Genomic DNA, 23,750 nt, shown 5'->3' on the forward strand with positions numbered 1-23,750 from the left:
GGAAAAAACTAAGCAAAAATATCTTTTTTTAATCTTTCTGTTCTTGCTGGTTGTCGAATCCCTGTGGATGAATTAGAGACACGACACAAAGGATGCTCTGTATTGAGACATGCGGTTGCAATAACATTACTTATATAGAAACAAAAAGGCATTTACCCTGAATACTGTTTGGCGTTTCGTAAGCTCTCCGGACATACAGGACGATTAATCAAAGTGTTGGAAAATAACAGATTTATATTTGTATTACCGCTGGTGGTTGAGAGACAGATGACATTTAAAAGGAACTTTTTACAGATATGTCATTGTCCGCTATTATCTTATTAGAATAAATATGGCGATGTTTTGCGAGTGTATGGAGGGTTCATCACCATGCACCAAAAGACAACTTTGCCTTCTCTCTCTGTCTCCGACTATCATTCGCCCGTTGACGGGAAACATATCTACCCATCCCTCTCCTGTATGCATTCGTCACCATTGAGTAAAACTAGATAGGAGTCAGAGGAATTTTGATCTGCCTACTCTGTCTCGAACAGTTTATTGAGTCACTCTTTCTCCCTTCACCCCTGTACACGTGTATGTTTCATACCTGTACACGTATATGTTTCACACCTGTTTCACACCTGTTTCACACCTGTACACATATATGTTTCACACCTGTATACATGTATGTTTCAAACATGTACATATGTATGTTTCACACCTGTACACGTGTATGTTTCACACCTGTACACATGTATGGTTCACACCTGTACACATATATGGTTCACACCTGTACACATGTATGTTTCACACCTGTACACATATATGGTTCACACCTGTACACATGTATGTTTCACATCTGTACACATGTATGTTTCACACCTGTGCACATATATGTTTCATACCTGTACACGTGTATGTTTCATACCTGTACACGTATATGTTTCACACCTGTTTCACACCTGTACACATATATGTTTCACACCTGTATACATGTATGTTTCAAACATGTACATATGTATGTTTCACACCTGTACACGTGTATGTTTCACACCTGTACACATGTATGGTTCACACCTGTACACATATATGGTTCACACCTGTACACATGTATGTTTCACACCTGTACACATATATGGTTCACACCTGTACACATGTATGTTTCACATCTGTACACATGTATGTTTCACACCTGTGCACATATATGTTTCATACCTGTACACGTGTATTTTTCATACCTGTACACGTGTATTTTTCATACCTGTACACTTGTATGTTTTATACATGTACACATATATGTTTCACACCTGTTACACTCATACCTGTACACTTGTATGTTTTATACATGTTCACATATATGTTTCACACCTGTTACACTCATACCTGTACACTTGTATGTTTTATACATGTACACATATATGTTTCACACCTGTTACACATGTGTGCTTCAAACCTGATATGAATGTAAAGTTGAAGTCTGAACACATTCATTACCTCACCAAGTTAAATGGCATGGTTTGGCTCATTTACGGAGTTAACAAAGTATATTGATATATTATATAACTTCATTGGTGGTCGGTTGGCGCAGTGGTAACGCAGTCGCCTTTCACCTAGAAGGCCGGGGTTCGAAAAGTTAAGGTACGTTTTCTCCCAAAGTAAGACCCCTCACGTGCTTTCATCAGGGCCAGCAAAAGTGATTAATACACGTTGACATAACTTCTTTCGCAACTGTTGTAAAATAAATAAAGCGTTTAGTTAACCGCCTGCTGTTTCTACTAGACGGGACGACGTCTGTGTAACATCTCCTTATAAACGGAGCATCTGACATGGCAGTTCACACGGCGTTAAAATGAATTTAACATATTTATAAATAACTTCCGGAGTTTTAAGTGACATTAGACTGGTAATATAAAATACAGCACGAGACACTGTTTATTTGTCTGTCGGAAGTAAGGTTTGAAGATTTCTGACATGTGTTTGCAGTTGTCAAAAAAAAAAAAGATTGACAGTGAAATCCAGGCGATGAGGGGTGGACAAGACGGGAAGAGTTCGGTAGGGGGGGTATCCCCCGGGGGCTGAAGGTCAGTGGTAAAAGACAGACACGACAGAAGCGGAAATGTGGATGTATCTTTGGATAAACAAAATGACAGTAACTCGAGAATTACAACGGAGAGGAAGACAACCCCGATATTGTATCTTAAACAATATATCTACAATTCAAATAAGCATTTACATTATAGAGTTGCCCCCCTTACTTTGTTGATTATCTGGACCAGCCCTTTTTCATGTTGCATTACCCAAGTCTGGCCGCGATACCTCAGTCGGTTTGATCCAAGTTTCGAGGTGCGTGGTTCGACGCCCGCTACAGGTGTCGGTTTGCGTTTCTCGGTAGTTCAAAAACGGGCGTCTGTGCTGTGGTGGTTGTATCATTGGGAAAGACACCTTCATTGATCTAGCTGGCATGCGATGGGCCTCCCGTATGTTGTTCAGTGAGGTAGTCACCAACTACTACAAGGAGACCCCCCACCTCACAATGGCCCTGACTTACGGTTCAAGTGATGATTAACCCAACAAACAAACAAACAAACAACTATCAATTTCCGCTTGTTTCAACAGAACAAAAATAAACACATAGATGGTAACTCGATCGCCACTGTTTAAGTGAGGTGTTGTCACAGACATTCTTATTCATCCATTATTCTACATCTTTGAAATTCATCATAATTTTATACAACAGGTACTTGGTGTAAATGTATCGATACAGGAACAAGCTAGTTATGATATGGACCGTGGACTGGGAGTGTGTGTACCAATTCGCCGTGATATTAACACACAATTTATGATCAAGGAGTACACTTGAGCAGATCAACGGATGTTTGCTCGTAAAATCTTTTACAGTAACTTTTTAACCCGTCGTGCTCCTGACAGTCAAAGCATGTGCAATCATATTATCTAGATTTCACACAAAATTGTTCCCATATGTGAAGTTACACGATGCGTGATTTACAGGGGAACATCCGGCACTTTAATATCCCGGTAATTTGTGTTTGAAACTCGAGAACAAAATAGTTCAATAGTATGCTACACAGGGACCTGAGAATTGGTTACAGTCTACGTGTATTAGGACCTTCCCTTGTATATACATGTATAGCACATTTTCAAACGTTTTATGGGGCTAGATTAAAGTTTGATAAAAATGACACCCTGGTGTTCATTATATAACGAAGGATGGTAAGGGGATTCATTTTTACAAAATTTTAATCTTGCCCTCTAAAACGTTTAGTCTTCAAAACGTCAGAAAATGTGTTATATAGACTGTAACTAAATTTCAGGTCCCTGTGGTACGCCATAGACAGGGATATGTGGTAAGATGATAATTTGGTATATAAACTTGTGTAATATGAATATCATTTTAAAACTATTGTAACTTGTCATCATGCATAGATTACAAATAAAAATATGAATATTAATCGTATCACTCTGACAGATATGATCTATGATCAAGGATAGATTTATGTTACTCGACACATAAAAAAGTAAGGGGAGAGGAATGGGGGGGGGGGGGGGGGGGGGGGGGGTTACATGTCTGTGAATGAATACTTAGTCAAACATTTATGAATGTATTTTAATCTTATTGTTACATTGGTAATCAATATATATTGTTGATTTCTATCACGTGAGGGTATACCACCCTGTTAGGACAGTAATGACATCACAATAATAAAGGGCGAGAAAAACGTCCGATGTCCCAGGGCCAGTAGATTAAGTCTGTGGATAAGTTTATATTTTGCCCAATTGGCAAGTGCAAAATTTCTCTTAATTCTTACCTCTTCCTTGGGATAATTTAAGATTCTACAAATTTAATTAAACCACTAAGTTTGACCTTTGGTCAGGTACAATTCTGAACCCCGGGAAACTTGAAGGACTTCTAATGCTGACATGTTTACCCTGTGATGATAACGACAACTGTTGGACTGTGACAATCATATGGCTATATACGGGTCATTGTGAGGTGGGCCATCCCTGTAGTAGTTGGTAACTACCTCACGGAACAAGAGCAATTAGGGTAGATGTATAGCCCAAGGACACAACCACGACAACACAGACCGGCCCGTGTCTAATCTTCCCAAGAAACACAAACAGACACGGGTAGGGAGTGTCGAACCACGTCACACCGACACGGGTAGGGAGTGTCGAACCACACACCTGAGATCACGTGGCTTGCACTCTAACCGACTGAGCTATCGCGCTCTGGGCGTGCATTCTATCACTAGGCTACAGTGGAAATTCTCGCTAGCATGAGTTGTATGTTGAAAGAATACACGGAGTTTAAAATGCGTAGGTACGAAAATATAAAACTTACTTTCAAGAAGAAAAAAACGTATTCTCTTAAGAATATCGCTTCTTTTATTCTAAGCTGTGTCGTTACATAATTGATGTGTTTCGACGTCCCTAGCAACGTTTGTTCTCGAGTCGAATTCGAGACAGATAAATGAGGTTACCCGACGGACCTAGTGACCCAACCCGTGTACATGTGTTATTCAGTGGTCGGTACAGTGATAAACGACGAAATTTAAACTTTAAAATGGAACTAGATTAATGTTTCGAAAGTACGGATATCAAGCGTAAGTATAGCAGTGTTGTCCTGGGATGGTAGGTCAAAAAACATACTAGTTCAAGTAAAACATCTCTCAGAAAGAGTAAATACACAAATCACATGTCAACAGATATTTTAAAATTAAAAAAAAAAAAAAGCAAAACAAATTACAAATCGAAAATTCAGATACCAAACTAAAAGATGAAGTCGTGGTTATAATAATAACAATGATAATAAAAATCCCGGAAATCTAAACTTTCAAAAAAATGTTTGTTGGATTCTGGTTAAATATGCGTTAATTACGGCGTCCTGCTTATTACATACAGTTAGTTATATTTTACCTACATGTACATATATTTTCACTGCTTACAATGGCATACACTGCTTGCTTTATTTTAACTACATATAGTCACAGTGCTCACTGCATACTGCATACTGCATACTGCCAGCTACACTGCATACTGTCAGCTACACTACGTACTGCCAGCTACACTGCATACTCTCCAGCTACACTACGTACTGCCAGCTACACTGCATACTTCCAGCTACACTATGTACTGCCAGTTACACTGCATACTGCCAGTTACACTGCATACTGCCACCTACACTGCATACTGCCAGCTACACTGCATACTGCCAGCTACGCTATGTACTGCCAGCTACACTGCATACTGCCAGCTACACTGCGTACTGCCAGCTACACTGCATACAGCCAGTTACACTATGTACTGCCAGCTACACTATATACGGCCAGCTACACTGCATACTCTCCAGCTACACTACGTACTGCCAGCTACACTGCATACTGACAGCTACGCTATGTACTGCCAGTTACACTACGTACTACCAGCTACGCTATGTACTGCCAGCTACACTACGTACTGCCAGCTACACTATGTACTGCCAACTACACTATCTACTGCCAGCTACACTATGTACTGCCAGCTACACTATGTACTGCCAGTTACACTGCATACTGCCAGCTACGCTATGTACTGCCAGCTACACTACGTACTGCCAGCTACACTACGTACTGCCAGCTACACTGCGTATTGCCAGCTACACTACGTACTGCCAGCTACACTACGTACTGCCAGCTACACTGCGTATAACCAGCTACACTACGTACTGCCAGCTACGCTGTGTACTGCCAGCTACACTATGTACTGCCAGCTACGCTACGTACTTCCAGCTACACTGCGTACTGCCAGCTACACTATGTACTGCCAGCTACACTACGTACTGCCAGCTACACTACGTACTGCCAGCTACACTACGTACTGCCAGCTACACTACATACTGCCAGCTACACTGCGTATTGCCAGCTACACTACGTACTGCCAGCTACACTATGTACTGCCAGCTACACTACGTACTGCCAGCTACGCTATGTACTGCCAGCTACACTGTATACTGCCAGCTACACTACGTACTGCCAGCTACACTGTGTACTGCCAGCTACACTATGTACTGCCAGCTACACTACGTACTGCCAGCTACACTACATACTGCCAGCTACACTGTGTACTGCCAGCTACACTATGTACTGCCAGCTACACTACGTACTGCCAGCTACACTACATACTGCCAGCTACACTGTGTACTGCCAGCTACACTATGTACTGCCAGCTACACTACGTACTGCCAGCTACACTACATACTGCCAGCTACACTGCATATTGTCAGCTACACTACGTATTGCCAGCTACACTACGTACTGCCAGCTACACTACATTATCTCCAATTTACAAGTCACGAGGAGGAAGTTGATTATCTGTAGTCGATATGAAAAGTTATCTATTCTAGTATCAACTTAACGCGATTTATACGGTCAAACATCTTCTCTATCTGAATCACGATAAGTCGGCTTGCAAATATTTCCGCAAACCACAAAAACTAAAACAAACAATATGTTGATTTTCCCCATCAGCGATCAGAATATCAAACAAGAGATCCCAGAGGGATCTTAGCGCCCACCATTGAATGATCTTTATAGGTTCCATGTCAGATTGATCTTTTCTCTACTTTTCCCTTCCTCTAAGTCTTACTAATCTGTGTAAATTCAGAAACAGCCCTCTAGTACTTTTCAAACAAGGGGAACCTATATATAAAATTTAAGATTTAGCGATAATGGCTGTCTGTTGTTTTCGGATTGGTCCCAAAATGCAACACCAGGGACCAAGGGGAACCTACATATGAAATTTGAGAAAGATCCCTTCAGTACCTTCTGTAAAATAGCGATAACAAACTTCAATTGGACCTAAATACGAAAATTTGAGAAAGATCCCTTCAGTACTTTCTGAGAAATAGCGATAACAAACTTCAATTGTCAAAATCTAAGATGGCTGCCTGTCGGCCATGTTGTTTTCTGATAGGTCTCAAAATGAAATATGCATAACTAGGCACCAAGGGGAACCTATATATAAAATTTGAGAAAGATCCCTTCAGTACTTTCTCAGAAATAGCGATAACAAACTTCAATTGTCAAAATCCAAGATGGCTGCCTGTCGGCCATGTTGTTTTCCGATAGGTCTCAAAATGTAATATGCATAACTAGGCACCAAGGGAAACCTACATATGAAATTTGAGAAAGATCCCTTCAGTACTTTCTCAGAAATAGCGATAACAAACTTCAATTGTCAAAATCCAAGATGGCTGCCTGTCGGCCATGTTTGTTTTCCGATCGGTCTCAAAATGCAATATGCATAACTAGGCACCAAGGGAAACATACATATGAAATTTGAGAAAGATCCCTTCAGTACTTTCTCAGAAATAGCGATAACAAACTTCAATTGTCAAAATCCAAGATGGCTGCCTGTCGGCCATGTTGTTTTCCGATAGGTCTCAAAATGCAATATGCATAACTAGGCACCAAGGGAAACATACATATGAAATTTGAGAAAGATCCCTTCAGTACTTTCTCAGAAATAGCGAAAACAAACTTCAATTGTCAAAATCCAAGATGGCTGCCTATCGGCCATGTTGTTTTCCGATTGGTCTCAAAATGCAATATGCATAACTAAGCACCAAGGGAAACCTACATATGAAATTTGAGAAAGATCCCTTCAGTACTTTCTCAGAAATAGCGATAACAAACTTCAATTGTCAAAATCCAAGATGGCTGCCTGTCGGCCATGTTGTTTTCCGATAGGTCTCAAAATGCAATATGCATAACTAGGCACCAAGGGAAATCTACATATGAAATTTGAGAAAGATCCCTTCAGTACTTTCTCAGAAATAGCGATAACAAACTTCAATTGTCAAAATCCAAGATGGCTGCCTGTCGGCCATGTTGTTTTCCGATAGGTCTCAAAATGCAATATGCATAACAAGGCACCAAGGGAAACATACATATGAAATTTGAGAAAGATCCCTTAAGTACTTTCTCAGAAATAGCGAAAACAAACTTCAATTGTCAAAATCCAAGATGGCTGCCTGTCGGCCATGTTGTTTTCCGATAGGTCTCAAAATGCAATATGCATAACTAGGCACCAAGGGAAACACACATATGAAATTTGAGAAAGATCCCTTCAGTACTTTCTCAGAAATAGCGATAACAAACTTCAATTGTCAAAATCCAAGATGGCTGCCTGTCGGCCATGTTGTTTTCCGATCGGTCTCAAAATGCAATATGCATAACTAGGCACCAAGGGAAACATACATATGAAATTTGAGAAAGATCCCTTCAGTACTTTCTCAGAAATAGCGATAACAAACTTCAATTGTCAAAATCCAAGATGGCTGCCTGTCGGCCATGTTGTTTTCCGATAGGTCTCAAAATGCAATATGCATAACTAGGCACCAAGGGAAACATACATATGAAATTTGAGAAAGATCCCTTCAGTACTTTCTCAGAAATAGCGAAAACAAACTTCAATTGTCAAAATCCAAGATGGCTGCCTGTCGGCCATGTTGTTTTCCGATTGGTCTCAAAATGCAATATACATAACTAGGCACCAAGGGGAATCTACATATGAAATTTGAGAAAGATCCCTTCAGTACTTTCTCAGAAATAGCGATAACAAACTTCAATTGTCAAAATCCAAGATGGCTGCCTGTCGGCCATGTTGTTTTCCGATTGGTCTCAAAATGCAATATGCATAACTAGGCACCAAGGGGAACCTATATATGAAATTTGAGAAAGATCCCTTCAACACTTTCTCAGAAATAGCGATAACAAATTTCAATTATCAAAATCCAAGATGGCTGCCTGTCGGCCATGTTGTTTTCCGATTGGTCTCAAAATGCAATATGCATAACTAGGCACCAAGGGGAACCTACATATGAAATTTGAGAAAGATCCCTTCAGTACTTTCTCAGAAATAGCGATAACAAACTTCAATTGTCAAAATCCAAGATGGCTGCCTGTCGGCCATGTTGTTTTCCGATTGGTCTCAAAATGCAATATGCATAACTAGGCACCAAGGGAAACCTACATATGAAATTTGAGAAAGATCCCTTCAGTACTTTCTCAGAAATAGCGATAACAAACTTCAATTGTCAAAATCCAAGATGGCTGCCTGTCGGCCATGTTGTTTTCCGATAGGTCTCAAAATGCAATATGCATAACTAGGCACCAAGGGAAATCTACATATGAAATTTGAGAAAGATCCCTTCAGTACTTTCTCAGAAATAGCGATAACAAACTTCAATTGTCAAAATCCAAGATGGCTGCCTGTCGGCCATGTTGTTTTCCGATTGGTCTCAAAATGCAATATGCATAACTAGGCACCAAGGGAAACATACATATGAAATTTGAGAAAGATCCCTTAAGTACTTTCTCAGAAATAGCGATAACAAACTTCAATTGTCAAAATCCAAGATGGCTGCCTGTCGGCCATGTTGTTTTCCGATAGGTCTCAAAATGCAATATGCATAACTAGGCACCAAGGGAAACATACATATGAAATTTGAGAAAGATCCCTTCAGTACTTTCTCAGAAATAGCGATAACAAACTTCAATTGTCAAAATCCAAGATGGCTGCCTGTCGGCCATGTTGTTTTCCGATAGGTCTCAAAATGCAATATGCATAACTAAGCACCAAGAGGAACCTATATATGAAATTTGAGAAAGATCCCTTCAGAACCTTTCTCAGAAATAGCGATAACAAATTTCAATTATCAAAATCCAAGATGGCTGCCTGTCGGCCATGTTGTTTTCCAATTGGTCTCAAAATGCAATATGCATAGCTAGGCACCAAGGGGAGCCTACATATGAAATTTGAGAAAGATCCCTTCAGTACTTTCTCAGAAATAGCGATAACAAACTTCAATTATCAAAATCCAAGATGGCTGCCTATCGGCCATGTTGTTTTCCGATTGGTCTCAAAATGCAATATGCATAACTAGGCACCAAGGGAAATCTACATATGAAATTTGAGAAAGATCCCTTCAGTACTTTCTCAGAAATAGCGATAACAAACTTCAATTGTCAAAATCCAAGATGGCTGCCTGTCGGCCATGTTGTTTTCCGATTGGTCTCAAAATGCAATATGCATAACTAGGCACCAAGGGGAGCCTACATATGAAATTTGAGAAAGATCCCTTCAGTACTTTCTCAGAAATAGCGATAACAAACTTCAATTGTCAAAATCCAAGATGTCTGCCTGTCGGCCATGTTGTTTTCCGATTGGTCTCAAAATGCAATATGCATAACTAGGCACCAAGGGGAGCCCACATATGAAATTTGAGAAAGATCCCTTCAGTACTTTCTGAGGATTAGCGATAACAAGAATTGTTTACGGACGGACGGAGGGACGGACGGACGGAGGGACGGACGGACGGACGGACGGACGACGGACCACGGACGCAGGGCGATTTGAATAGCCCACCATCTGATGATGGTGGGCTAAAAACAATCAACAAAATAATATATATAAAAACAAATCATTTTTTTAATCATTTTTTCCAAAATTATTATTGACGTTATCTTTTCATTTAGTATACATTCTCGTCCCTTGTAAGGAGTTCGTTAACATCCATGATTAAAGAATTAAAATATATTATATCATGTCCCTGTGGGGTCTCCTGTACAAAGAGACAGTATCGATACACTTCACTCCCATAGACTGATGTGGAAGAAAGAATTATTAAGAAATAAAATGTAAATGATATTTTCTATACGGGAAACCTTTTATGAAACATATCAACTTAAAATTGTATTCATTGAAACAGATTCTCTACATTAAAATGAAAATGCATTTTTTTTATATTAATTACTCTTTAAAGCAAACAAGGCTCACCAATTTGTTTAGTTTGACATATACACGAAGCACGGGGGTGACATTTGGGTTCCAACAACAATGACTTCCTCGCGGGTACTGTAGTGTGACGGATTCCCTTATTTGACGGACGTGTCGTATAAGTTAACAGATTTATCAACGCCACTGATATACAGATATATAGGAAGTATAGTGTAGTTAATGTATTAGACATGCTAATAAGCGTTAATGTTGGCTAACTGACTCATATTGGCTGTCAAACATTTGGCCCACTGACCCCCTTACATGGACAGGGACCGGTGTTAAGGACACTCCGTCGATAATAAAACTATCTGGACGAAATGTCTGTTCTTTATGTATTCATCCCGTCAATTGTAAGTCGGTAAAACATATTATGATGTCAATAGAATATGCTGTATCTATTCTGACAAAGTCTTAAACACTGGTAACAGTAAGGTCGTATACTATTTGTAAAGTGTACATGTATGTATGTATTGTCTATTATGTAATTGTGTACATTTGAAAAATAAAATGATTTTGCGGTTGGTCAACACACAGACGTTACAAACACAGGAGTTTGCGTTTATTTTGTTATCCAAGTCATAGGAACGTGTCGAGCCCCTATGATTACAAGCTGCATTCACAGAATACTACAAAAATCGAAACTGATCAAAATTAAAATTGGACAAACTTCTCGTGGATGTCAAACAGGAAATGTATCAATGGCAAATCAAACCACATAAGGTGATTGAGAAACCTTACATGGATGCCAGACAGTCCTTACACTGATGTCAGACAGATATTACACTGATGTCAGAGGGACATAACACTGATGTCAGACATTACACTAATGTCAGACGGAAAACGCACTGATGTCAAACAGACTTTACACTTATATCAAACAGCCATTATATACCGATGTCAAACAGACATTATATACCGATGTCAGACAGACATTACACTTATGTCAGACGGAAAACGCACTGATGTCAGACAGACAGTACACTGATTTTTGGCAGACATCACACTGCTATCATATTGACGTTATAAGGATGTCAGACAGACCTTAAAGACATTCCAGACAGATCTTATCAAAATGTTATACCGACATTATACGGAGTCGGACAGAATAAGGATGTCAGGCAGATATTATAAGGATATCAGACAGATATCATCAGAATGTCAGACAGAAATTATACGCGTGTCAGACAGAAATTATACGGGTGTCAGACAGATATTATACGGGTGTCAGACAGACATTATACGGATGTCAGACAGACATTATACGGGTGTCAGACAGAAATTATACGGGTGTCAGACAGACAATATACGGATGTCAGACAGACATTATACTGGTGTCAGACAGACATTATACACATGTCAGACAGACATTATACACATGTCAGACAGACATTATACGGATGTCAGACAGACATTATACACATGTCAGACAGACATTATACGCGTGTCAGACAGACATTATACGGGTGTCAGACAGACATAATACACATGTCAGACAGACATTATACACATGTCAGACAGATATTATACGCGTGTCAGACAGATATTATACGCGTGTCAGACAGACATTATACACATGTCAGACAGACATTATACGGATGTCAGACAGACATTATACACATGTCAGACAGAAATTATACGGGTGTCAGACAGATATGATACGGGTGTCAGACAGACATTATACGGATGTCAGACAGACATTATACACATGTCAGACAGACATTATACGGGTGTCAGACAGAAATTATACGGATGTCAGACAGACATTATACGGATGTCAGACAGAAAATATTCGGGTGTCAGACAGACATTATACGGGTGTCAGACAGACATTATACGGATGTCAGACAGACGTTATACGGATGTCAGACAGACATTATACGCATGTCAGACAGAAACTATACGCATGTCAGACAGAAAATATACGCGTGTCAGACAGAAAATATACGGATGTCAGACAGACATTAAACGGGTGTCAGACAGAAATTATGCGGATGTCAGACAGACATTATACGGATGTCAGACAGACCTCGACATATTCCATACGGGTCATTTACGTAATTGTTAGAACTCCACGCATGGAACAACTACGTTAACGCTTGCAACATAGGGACTTTGCACATACTTCTCCCAAACCTTATACAATGTATATGTATTATAAACTACATTTGTACCAAGACCCTGTGGCCTGCAGCACTTATTGGACGGTTTTATTAAGACCCCCGTACCTGACTACACGGACAATATGCAGTTGAAATAGACATATCATATTATGTAGGAGACTAGCTGTTTCCTATTTATGTGCAGCGACCGTGTATAATTGTCGTTTGTAGCTTTCAGAAAGACGTGTTGTTAAAATCATTTTGTTTTCGTATATGTAAGAAAACTCTGCACGAACTCGGTTATAAAATCTGCCCTTACAACCCTTACATGTTCACAGACTCACGGGGGATAATATACTATACCTGTGTACGTGATATCAATGACACTTAATTAAGGGCATATGTCACTTTTCTGTAGACATGCCATGCTCATTATTAAAAATACTTAATGTGGTATGAAAATTAAAGGACATTATCCGATCTAACTGTGGTTTGATTGAAGAAGATATGTCACTTTACTATCACACGATGACTTAAGGAAGAACGTCACTTTACTGTGACAAGAACGTCACGTAACTGTGACATGGTGACTTAAAGAGGAAATTTCACTTTACTGTGACATGGTGTCTTAAGGAGGAAATGTCACTTTACTGTGACATGGTGTCTTAAGGAGGAAATGTCACTTTACTGTGACATGGTGACTTAAGGAAGAACGTCACGTTACTGTGACATGGTGACTTAAGGAAGAACGTCACGTTACTGTGACATGGTGACTTAAAGGTTAAATGTCACTTTACTGTGACATGGTGACTTAAGGAGGAATTTCACTTTACTATGACATGGGGACTTAAAGAGAAAATGTCACTTTACTATGATATAGATACGTAAGGGGGTGTGTCACTTTACCGTGAAATGGAAACTTAAGGGGATGTGTCAATTAACTTTGAAATAGTGACATAATGATATTTGCAACTTTATTGTGATATGGAGACTTAAGGAGGCATGTCACTTAATTGTCAGATAGTGACTTAAAGATTTGATTTGGTTTATTTTGTTTAACGTCCTATTAACAGCTAAGGTCATTTAAGGACGGCCTCCCGTGCGTGCGACATGCATGCGTGTGGCGAGTACGTATGTGTGTTTTGGGAGGCTGCGTTATGTTCTTGTTAAGTCTCCTTGTGATAGGCCGGAACTTTTGCCAATTTATAGTGCTACCTCACTGAAGCATACTGTCGAAGACACCCAGCAGCACACCCCACCCGGTCACATTATACTGCAACGGGCGAACCAGTCGTCCCACTCCTAATATGCTGAGTGCTAAGCAGGAGCAGCAACTGCCATTTATAAAGGCTCTGGTATGTCTCGGCTAGGGGACAGAACCCAAAGCCTTCCTCACAGCGGCGAACGCTCAACTAAAGGCCAAAAGTGAGGCATTGTCAAGGGAGACATTAGGAAGAAGAAAGTTGTTCAGAAAGAAGAGAAAAAAAAGATCCCAAATTTAGTCGCCTCTTACGATCATGCAATGGGGGCAGGGGTACAATTCTTACACCTATCTGCAGGGCAATGACTTAAGGAGTTATATTTCTGAACTTTGAAATAGTGACATAAGGATGTATGTAATTTTATTGTGACACGAAGATTTAAGAATATGTATACTGCATGTCCCCATTCACAACAAGAACGTATAACAGCGATCTTTTGTTGTACTAAATTAATTAAATGAATGCTGACATTTTTATTATGTACGATGAAATTGTATGCACCTATATAAACCCCTGACTAGGTATACATTATGTAGTTACATTGGATTACCGCTGAGTTTTCCTTTTAAGTATACATGTATATATATATAGCACCTACATACAATAGACGCGATGATTGACACACGGAAATCTACATCTGGCAGACGACATGGTTACTGACAGCTTTCTTACTTTGTTAAAATGATAGCTGTTTTATACACAAGGTGAACATGTGAATTAAACACCTAAGTGGACTTTGTCGCCCTCACGTGGTCCAATCTATAAGGACGTACAGAAACAACGACAGCATAAGATGTCGCCATCATGAAGACGATTCGAGGAAGATTTTATGCTTTCTCAATCTTTGGGACGTCAAGATAATAAATGAAGGACAATGTCCATGATGCCATGTTGCCGGTACGGGGACGACTTCCTGTACTGTATGTATTTAGTACCTCGCGTCACGTGATCGTTGACATATGTCTTTGGCTGTCATTCCATTTAGAGATTGAGGTATAATAGCAGAGACCTATATACTAAATAGGTCTCTGATAAAAGTTAGGCCTCGTCTATTTCAAGCTTCATCATTTTCGAGATTGAAAAATATGAATGGTTTGGAAAAAAACCAAACATTATCCCTCAACTAAGATACATAAAAAACATTTATGAAAATACCGGGGGGGGGGGGGGGGGGGGGGGGATCAAACAAGGTTACGAAGCGTGATAAATATCGAACCAGGACGCATTTAACTCTGGTCTGAATTACTTGCAGTTTCGAAACCAACGATTCCTTAATGTTACTCACACCAGTCACGTTATTTCCCGTTTTTGGTAATCGTATTCGAAAATTATATTGTTGGTAAGAAGTACTTCCGGTCAAAAATCGATAATTTTGTTGTACTGCAAGCAGCGTGTAGCAGTTTTAATGACGACAAAGATTAGAATCACCGCATCCATCTCAAAAATTAAACAAAGGTTCGAAGAGAGCAGTTTTAATCAACATTCGTATATTTAAATTACGATCGACTAATATACAACCTCGGCTAATCCCGGTATCCTTCGATAAAGTCACGGAATTAGTCGAAGGCTCAGGACATTTGTAATTCACTTTGACTCTAATAAACAAAAATAGCACTGAACTTACTGAAAGCAAATGTGTCAAAATCATATCATATAGTAATTGTGGCAAGCCACCGCTCAGGTCTTGTATAAAGGCTCAGGTCAGGTATAAAACATGTATGACAAATTTATGAATCCAATAAGCAAGAATTGAATAGCTTAAGTTGTGTTTAACGTATGTCATAAACGACCTTTGGACTCAATAATAAAAATATCCGGTATTTACGAAGATTACAAAAATCCTGAGGTAAAGCTTATTACAGGCCGGACAAGTGATGTCGAACGGAAGCTAATAAGTAGCACCTGTCAGAGGCTCTAGTTATACGGGTAGACCGAGTTGTTTGGACTTGACACGTTTGACCACGGTAATAGTCTCATTAGAACCCGAGTGACTGGCCCGGGGGTGACACTTTTACCATTGTACAGACCACCCAATAAATATGTCCATTCTATAAGGTTGGAGATCTCTAAACACGCAAGTCGTCTCAACCACATCCCTTCTACTGTCGAGAATTTAGATAAATAAAGCATTTTGAAAATTTAAATTGAATCAACATTAGGTCAATTGTGAGTTGGACTGGCCAGGCGATTAGATCAAACACGTAGGCGATGCTAACTGAACACGTGCCGGTCAAATTAGAGTTTTACGAAGTGAATAGACGTTAAATTCAGCATATTGTATATATAGTATCCTAAGTAGTAGGGGTAGTGAAAACACACACACGACCTTGCCGATTGTTAAATTGGAAACAGGCAGATTTTTTCGGTTAAAGATTATTTAAAACAACGGCACGTGTTCGGCGGGTCTCCTCACAATAACATAGGTCCTTTTAAGAGCGTTGTTTGCCAAGTTAATAAAATACAACCAGTAAATCGGTTTGTCGGTGTTTGAGGTCGTAAATTAGATCACGGACGCTAGTAAAATAAGAATATCACATGCAATATTGACGACTACAGACATGTCGATTCATAATTTTAAACCTTACGATGTCTGCTATTTGAAGCATTGTCAACTACACCATGTATATCACTATTGTTCCTTTCAGTTTATTTTTACACGTTTTTTTTATAAACTATCACATTATTTCTAAAAACTAATTTAACATTCCTTGTGAACAATTAGTGTCGAAATAATGACAAAAGAATTCTTTTCTGACGACATCCAAAAACAGTGTTGCTATATTTAGATCCCCCCGTTAGTCTTTGTCATTTCGTTATTTAAACATCTAATCTACGAGCTCACCGTTTATAACATTTCAAATTGTATTGATAGCTTAACAATCTAATTTGCATAAATTTCTTTTTATTATTATTTAAATAAGATTTCTGTCTCATTCCAGGAATTTTATCCCTGACTCTGTCACACAATCCAGGAGTTTTATCCATTACGTTGGGTTTCCCCACCCGTAAGCTCATCCTCAAAATACCGGATAGTAAGTCCACCTACGATCTATGAAGCGGAGGTAACTAATTTAGTTATCATTGGATTTCGGAGGGACTTGTAACTTTGTATTGTCACAACCATCCTTGCTACAACCAGGCTTTCATACAGCCGTCCCTTCATACAAACAGGCCTTCATACAGCCGTCCCTTCATACGGCCGTCCCTTCATACAGCCGTCCCTAGTAAAATCCATCCCTTCTTACAAACTTCCATACAAAATAAAGCCTACACTAGTCTATGACAATTATCCATTGTTGGGTTGTATACCCCCCCCCCCCCCCCCCCCCCCCCCCCCTCCCTTCTTTTGTTACTAACTGAAATTTAAGTCACATATTGCGTACTTTTGTTAACAGAATGCACCGATAACCAACATAGTGTTTTAACAATGTACCCGTGTACATGTACTCAGGTCACCCCTATATGGGACAGACAAAGATATGTGTTACCTGCTAAACTACACATGAACACTGCATGACGTTATCAGACTGTCCAAGCAGAGATAACCGAAATATGTTACACTTTATGAACAAAATATATCCATACACGTTTTATAAAATTTCTTTCTTTCTTTCTTTCTTTCTTTCTTTCTTTCTTTCTGTCTTTCTTTCTTTCTTTCCGTTTAGCATATTTACACTTATCTTTATACTAACTTGGATAATTAATAAATTAACTACCAATACTTCCGGTGTGTGTACAAGTACCAGTGGCAATAAATTTAAACTGTGCGTACAATCAAACATGTCCATTGATAAAATCCGAATAATACAGAATCGGCTTGTCAGCTACGATCGACACCATTCATGGTTAAATAATGGCAGACCATCTGGGGTGGTGTGTCACCGACTACTGACGTCATATATCCTTCTAGGGTGGGCGTGCACAGGGGCCGGATAACTTGAGCATTAGAGCTTCATTTACGACATAATACCCGTAACGGGGATGGATGTATGACCTTTATAATGGCTATGGTTGGACCATTTTAAGAACTGCATAAACAAACTTCCGGATGATGTAGGAAGTTTTTGATTTTTTTTAAACCTTCCGACAAGGAAATTTCCATGATATTCATACTATGGAATCTTATGAGCAGAATCTAACTCCAGATTTAGGGATGTTATTGGGATCAAATAAAACATTCTGATTTGAACAGGTTTTCCATCCACCTCATATCAACCGAATTTATTTACATCCGTGTAAACCCCATGAATGAAGTATCATTTCAAAACCAATTGTCCAATAAAAACACGTGCTGATTTCCCAGAAATTCCCGTTTTAGTTTTTTTTTCAGTTTCAGGTTCAAAATAATTCTGTCATTGTTTGTTTAACCAATGAAATTAATTTCGGAACTTTTATAAAATATATTTGTCTGTCTACGGTAATTGTCAAAGTATTGTTGTTGTTCTTCCGGGACAATACATCTTACATAAATCTTAATTATATGTCACACGTGGAATAGATACATTTACGTCATACACAATGTTTGTAGTTAGGAACAATGTCATACATAATTAATTATGTCATACACAATGTTCGTAGTTATGAACAATGTCATACATAATTAATTATGTCATACACAATGTTCGTAGTTAAGAAGAGTGTCGTACAAAAACAATTTTGAACAATGATAAAAATGAATATCGAATATTAAAATTCTGAATATTAGGTACATAAAAAGATTTCTTGATAATATTTTTTTCTGAGTGAATCATATTTCGTAATTTCGAGGAAGCTGTTAGAAATAAATATTATCAGTAAAATATTGGGTAATAAATGAGTAATTCAAACTTGAAATATCTTGTTTTACACTCGAATTTGATCGAGGAAAATATTGATATGTCTTGTGTAACTTGGCTCATTTTGATATTAGTTTGTTGTACAGACTTACCGTTACCAAAGACAGGCAGAGAAAGAAGAATATTGTTCTGATGTATTCCATTAGAATAAAATAAAGACTTCCACACGGAAAAAAACACACACACAGGTAAGTTCAAACCGTGAGGTGCAGACGACGTCTCTGCCGAACTGTTGTACTACTATTAACGGCCGATCACAGACTGTGCTGATAAAGGCTCAGACTACAATATACACATAAAAGTTCAACTCAAAGTTCACTTCCGGTAAACGTCACAAAAACCCAAATGTCGTCCGATTTTAAAATTTAAATACCCTTTTGTATCCAGAAAGGAGCGGGTGTACACAGGAATGAGAGAGTAGGAGGGGGCGGATACGGATGGATGGGTCTACTAGATCCGCCAAAAAATGTAAGACATCATTGAAAGACTGCTAAGATTAAAATGAGATATTTAATTCATTCACCGGCATTTAACTTGTTTTATCTATTTAAATAAAGGATACTTATCTAACTTAGAATTTTATCTGATCATTGATAGAAATAATCTAAGTAAGAGTACTAAAGAATATATCGTCTGATACCCACGGTTGATTGCACTTTGCCACGCTACACTTGTAAAGAATATTAAGACTAGGTCACGCCGCTAGACGACCCGACCTACTGTTTTAGACGTTCAGAAATTAGTTTGTATATGTTTTAACTCTTCATAATTTAATCATATTTTATTTGAAACATTACAATTTAACTCCGTCATTTTACGTAAACAATTATACATTGGTATCATTTGAAATTGAAGAAGAGCAGGTCACAGGGACTGGAGTCGATTTTTCCAACCCACTGTCATTGTATGTATGTATACAAATAATTATACATGGATCGCGTGTTGACTTTCGTGGCAAGCCCCTGGCTATGCTATCGGTAATTATAACAATAACACACAGTGAAAACTCGTAGTTATTCTTTACAAAGAAACTGAAACTACTGCAATATATACTTAAATGTACTATCTTATTATAAAAAAGGTATTCGGTTTGAATTCCTGCTTTTTTTTAAGATCAATGTTATTGTTGTTTTAAGATATGATGATTAAAGAGTGTTATGAAGTTAGAAACATTTTTATACTTTCAAAATCAAATTATATATTGATATATGCTTATTTCAGAACAGGATTATATAATAGAAAAAAAAGAAACAGCGAATATCGACATAATAACGAAACAGTAATTCTCAACTCAATATCGATAAAAATAGATTCCCATGAAGGCCATTGAAACAGTGCCGGGGGAGATAAACTTTATGATTATCACCGTGACGTCACTGAAATTGTTGCAGTGACGTCATTATATTGTCGCTATGGCATTGTATTGTTGCAAGAACGTGCGATCTGTCATACATTAGGGATTGACGGAGAAATCTTGAACAAGCAAAATGGGAGACAAATCTGTGAACGATGGGAGAAATGACGGCTCCTAGATATGACAGTCCACATATGGAAGACACGGGTAATTGGGGGTAAGGAATGTGATAGCAGTCCCTAGATAAGGGGACCATAGAAACAACGGTCTATAGATATGGTAGTCCATAGATACAGCAGTCCATAGATACAGTGGTCCATATATATGGCAGTCCATAGATACAGTGGTCCATATATATGGCAGTCCATAGATACAGCGGTCCATATATATGGCAGTCCATAGATACAGCGGTCCATATATACAGCGTTTCATAGATATGGCAGTCCATGAATATGGCAGTCCATAAATACAGCTGTCCATATATACGGCAGTCCATAGAAACAACGGTCCATATATATGACAGTCCATAGATACAGCGGTCCATATATATGGCAGTCCATAGATACAGCGGTCCATATATATGGCAGTCAATATATACAACGGTCCATATATATGGCAGTCCATAGATACAGCGGTCCATATATATGGCAGTCCATATAAACAGCGGTTCATATATATGACAGTCCATAAATACAGCGGTCCATATATATGGCAGTCCATAGATACAGCGGTCCATATATATGGTAGTCCATAGATACAGCGGTCCATATATATGGCAGTCCATAGATACAGCTGTCCATATATGGCAGTCCACATATACAGTGGTCCATATATATGATAGTCCATAGATACAGCGGTCCATATATATGGTAGTCCATAGATACAGCGGTCCATATATATGGCAGTCCATAGATACAGCTGTCCATATATGGCAGTCCACATATACAGTGGTCCATATATATGATAGTCCATAGATACAGCGGTCCATATACATGGCAGTCCATAAATACAGTGGTCCATATATATTGCAGTCCATAGATACAGCGGTCCATATATATGGCAGTCCATAGATACAGCGGTCCATATATATGGCAGTCCATATATACAACGGTCCATATATATGGCAGTCCATAGAAACAACGGTCCATATATATGGCAGTCCATAAATACAGTGGTCCATATATATGACAGTCCATAAATACCGCGGTTCATATACATGGCAGTCCATAGAAACAACGGTCCATATATATGGCAGTCCATAAATACAGTGGTCCATATATATGGCAGTCCATAAATACCGCGGTTCATATTCATGGCAGTCCATAGAAACAACGGTCCATATATATGGCAGTCCATAAATACAGTGGTCCATATATATGGCAGTCCATAGAAACAACGGTCCATATATATGGCAGTCCATAGATACAGCGTTTCATAGATATGGCAGTCCATAAATACAGTGGTCCATATATATGACAGTCCATAAATACAGCGGTCCATATATATGGCAGTCCATAAATACAGCGGTTTATATATATGGCAGTCCATAGATACAGCGGTTCATAGATATGGCAGTCCATAAATACAGCGGTTCATATATATGGCAGTCCATAGATACAGCGGTTCATAGATATGGCAGTCCATAAATACAGTGGTCCATATATATGACAGTCCATAGATACAGCGGTTCATAGATATGGCAGCCAATAAATACAGTGGTCCATATATATGACAGTCCATAGATACAGCGGTCCATATATATGGCAGTCCATAGATACAGTGGTCCATATATATGGCAGTCCATAGAAACAACGGTCCATATATATGGCAGTCCATAGATACAGTGGTCCATATATATGGCAGTCCATAGAAACAACGGTCCATATATATGGCAGTCCATAGATACAGCGGTCCATATATATGGCAGTCCATAGATACAGCGGTCCATATATATGACAGTCCATAGATACAGCGGTCCATATATATGGCAGTCCATAGATACAGTGGTCCATATATATGGCAGTCCATAGAAACAACGGTCCATATATATGGCAGTCCATAGATACAGTGGTCCATATATATGGCAGTCCATAGATACAGCGGTCCATATATATGGCAGTCCATAGATACAGTGATCCATATATATGACAGTCCATAGATACAGCGGTCCATATACATGACAGTCCATAGATACAGCTGTCCATATATATGGTAGTCCATAGATACAGCTGTCCATATATATGGTAGTCCATAGAAACAACGGTCCATATATATGACAGTCCATAGATACAGCTGTCCATATATATGGCAGTCCATAGATACAGTGGTCCATATATATGGCAGTCCATAGAAACAACGGTCCATATATATGGCAGTCCATAGATACAGCGGTCCATATACATGACAGTCCATAAATACAGCGGGCCATATATATGGCAGTCCATAGATACAGCGGTCCATATATATGGCAGTCCATAGATACAGCGGTTCATATATATGACAGTCCATAGATACAGCGGTTCATAAATATGGCAGTCCATAGATACAGTGGCCCATATATATGGCAGTCCATAGATACAGCGGTCCATAGATACAGCGGTCCATATAGACTAAAGTCCATACATAGATACACCAAAATCTTAGCCACACCAAACAGGGAGAATTCTCTCTTTTTTTCATATAGTAGTGCACCCTGGCCATACACTAGACATGATGTCAGGACCAGAGGAAACTCGGGCTTAGATACAGAGGTCCGCGGTCAATAAATATGTCGGTCCAAATACAATTCTATCTGGATATTTCGGTGGATTCAGTCTGAAATTAATCTCAGATACATGTATAGTGACAATGCAGTTGGAGTTACTTCCCCTTCTTCAACAATACGATACATGATTATATATATATGAATAAAAATGAAAATATAGTAATATTGAAACAACAGTTCAGGATCGCCTACCAGTCAGAAAGTTACAACTCACCTGAGGATTATCCTACCAGTCAGAAAGTTACCAACTCACCTGAGGATTATCCTACCAATCAGAAAGTTACAACTCACCTGAGGACCTACCAGAAAGTTACCAACTCACCTGAGGATTATCCTACCTACCAGAAAGTTACCATTTCACCTGAGGATTATCCTACCTACCAGAAAGTTACCATTTCACCTGAGGATTATCCTACCTACCAGAAAGTTACCATTTCACCTGAGGATTATCCTACCAGTCAGAAAGTTACAACTCACCTGAGGATTATCCTACCAGTCAGAAAGTTACCAACTCACCTGAGGATTATCCTACCTACCAGAAAGCTACCTTTTCACCTGAGGATTATCCTACCAGTCAGAAAGTTACCAATTCACCTGAAGATCCCCTACTAGCCG

At 38.9% G+C, this 23,750-nt stretch overlaps 1 protein-coding gene across 1 annotated transcript in view; it reads right to left on the reverse strand.

Annotated features, from left to right (window-relative positions):
* The window catches only part of LOC117335786, a 38,965-nt gene extending 19,683 nt beyond the window's left edge, over window positions 1-19,282 (reverse strand). The window contains exon 1 of the mRNA XM_033895974.1: window positions 19,110-19,282. Coding sequence (XP_033751865.1) covers window positions 19,110-19,160 — 51 coding nt within the window. The 5' untranslated portion in view covers window positions 19,161-19,282. The remainder of the gene's footprint in view (window positions 1-19,109) is intronic.
* Between the last annotated feature and the right edge of the window lie 4,468 nt (window positions 19,283-23,750).

Source organism: Pecten maximus, chromosome 10, assembly GCF_902652985.1.
Source record: "Pecten maximus chromosome 10, xPecMax1.1, whole genome shotgun sequence".
NCBI lineage: Eukaryota > Metazoa > Mollusca > Bivalvia > Pectinida > Pectinidae > Pecten > Pecten maximus.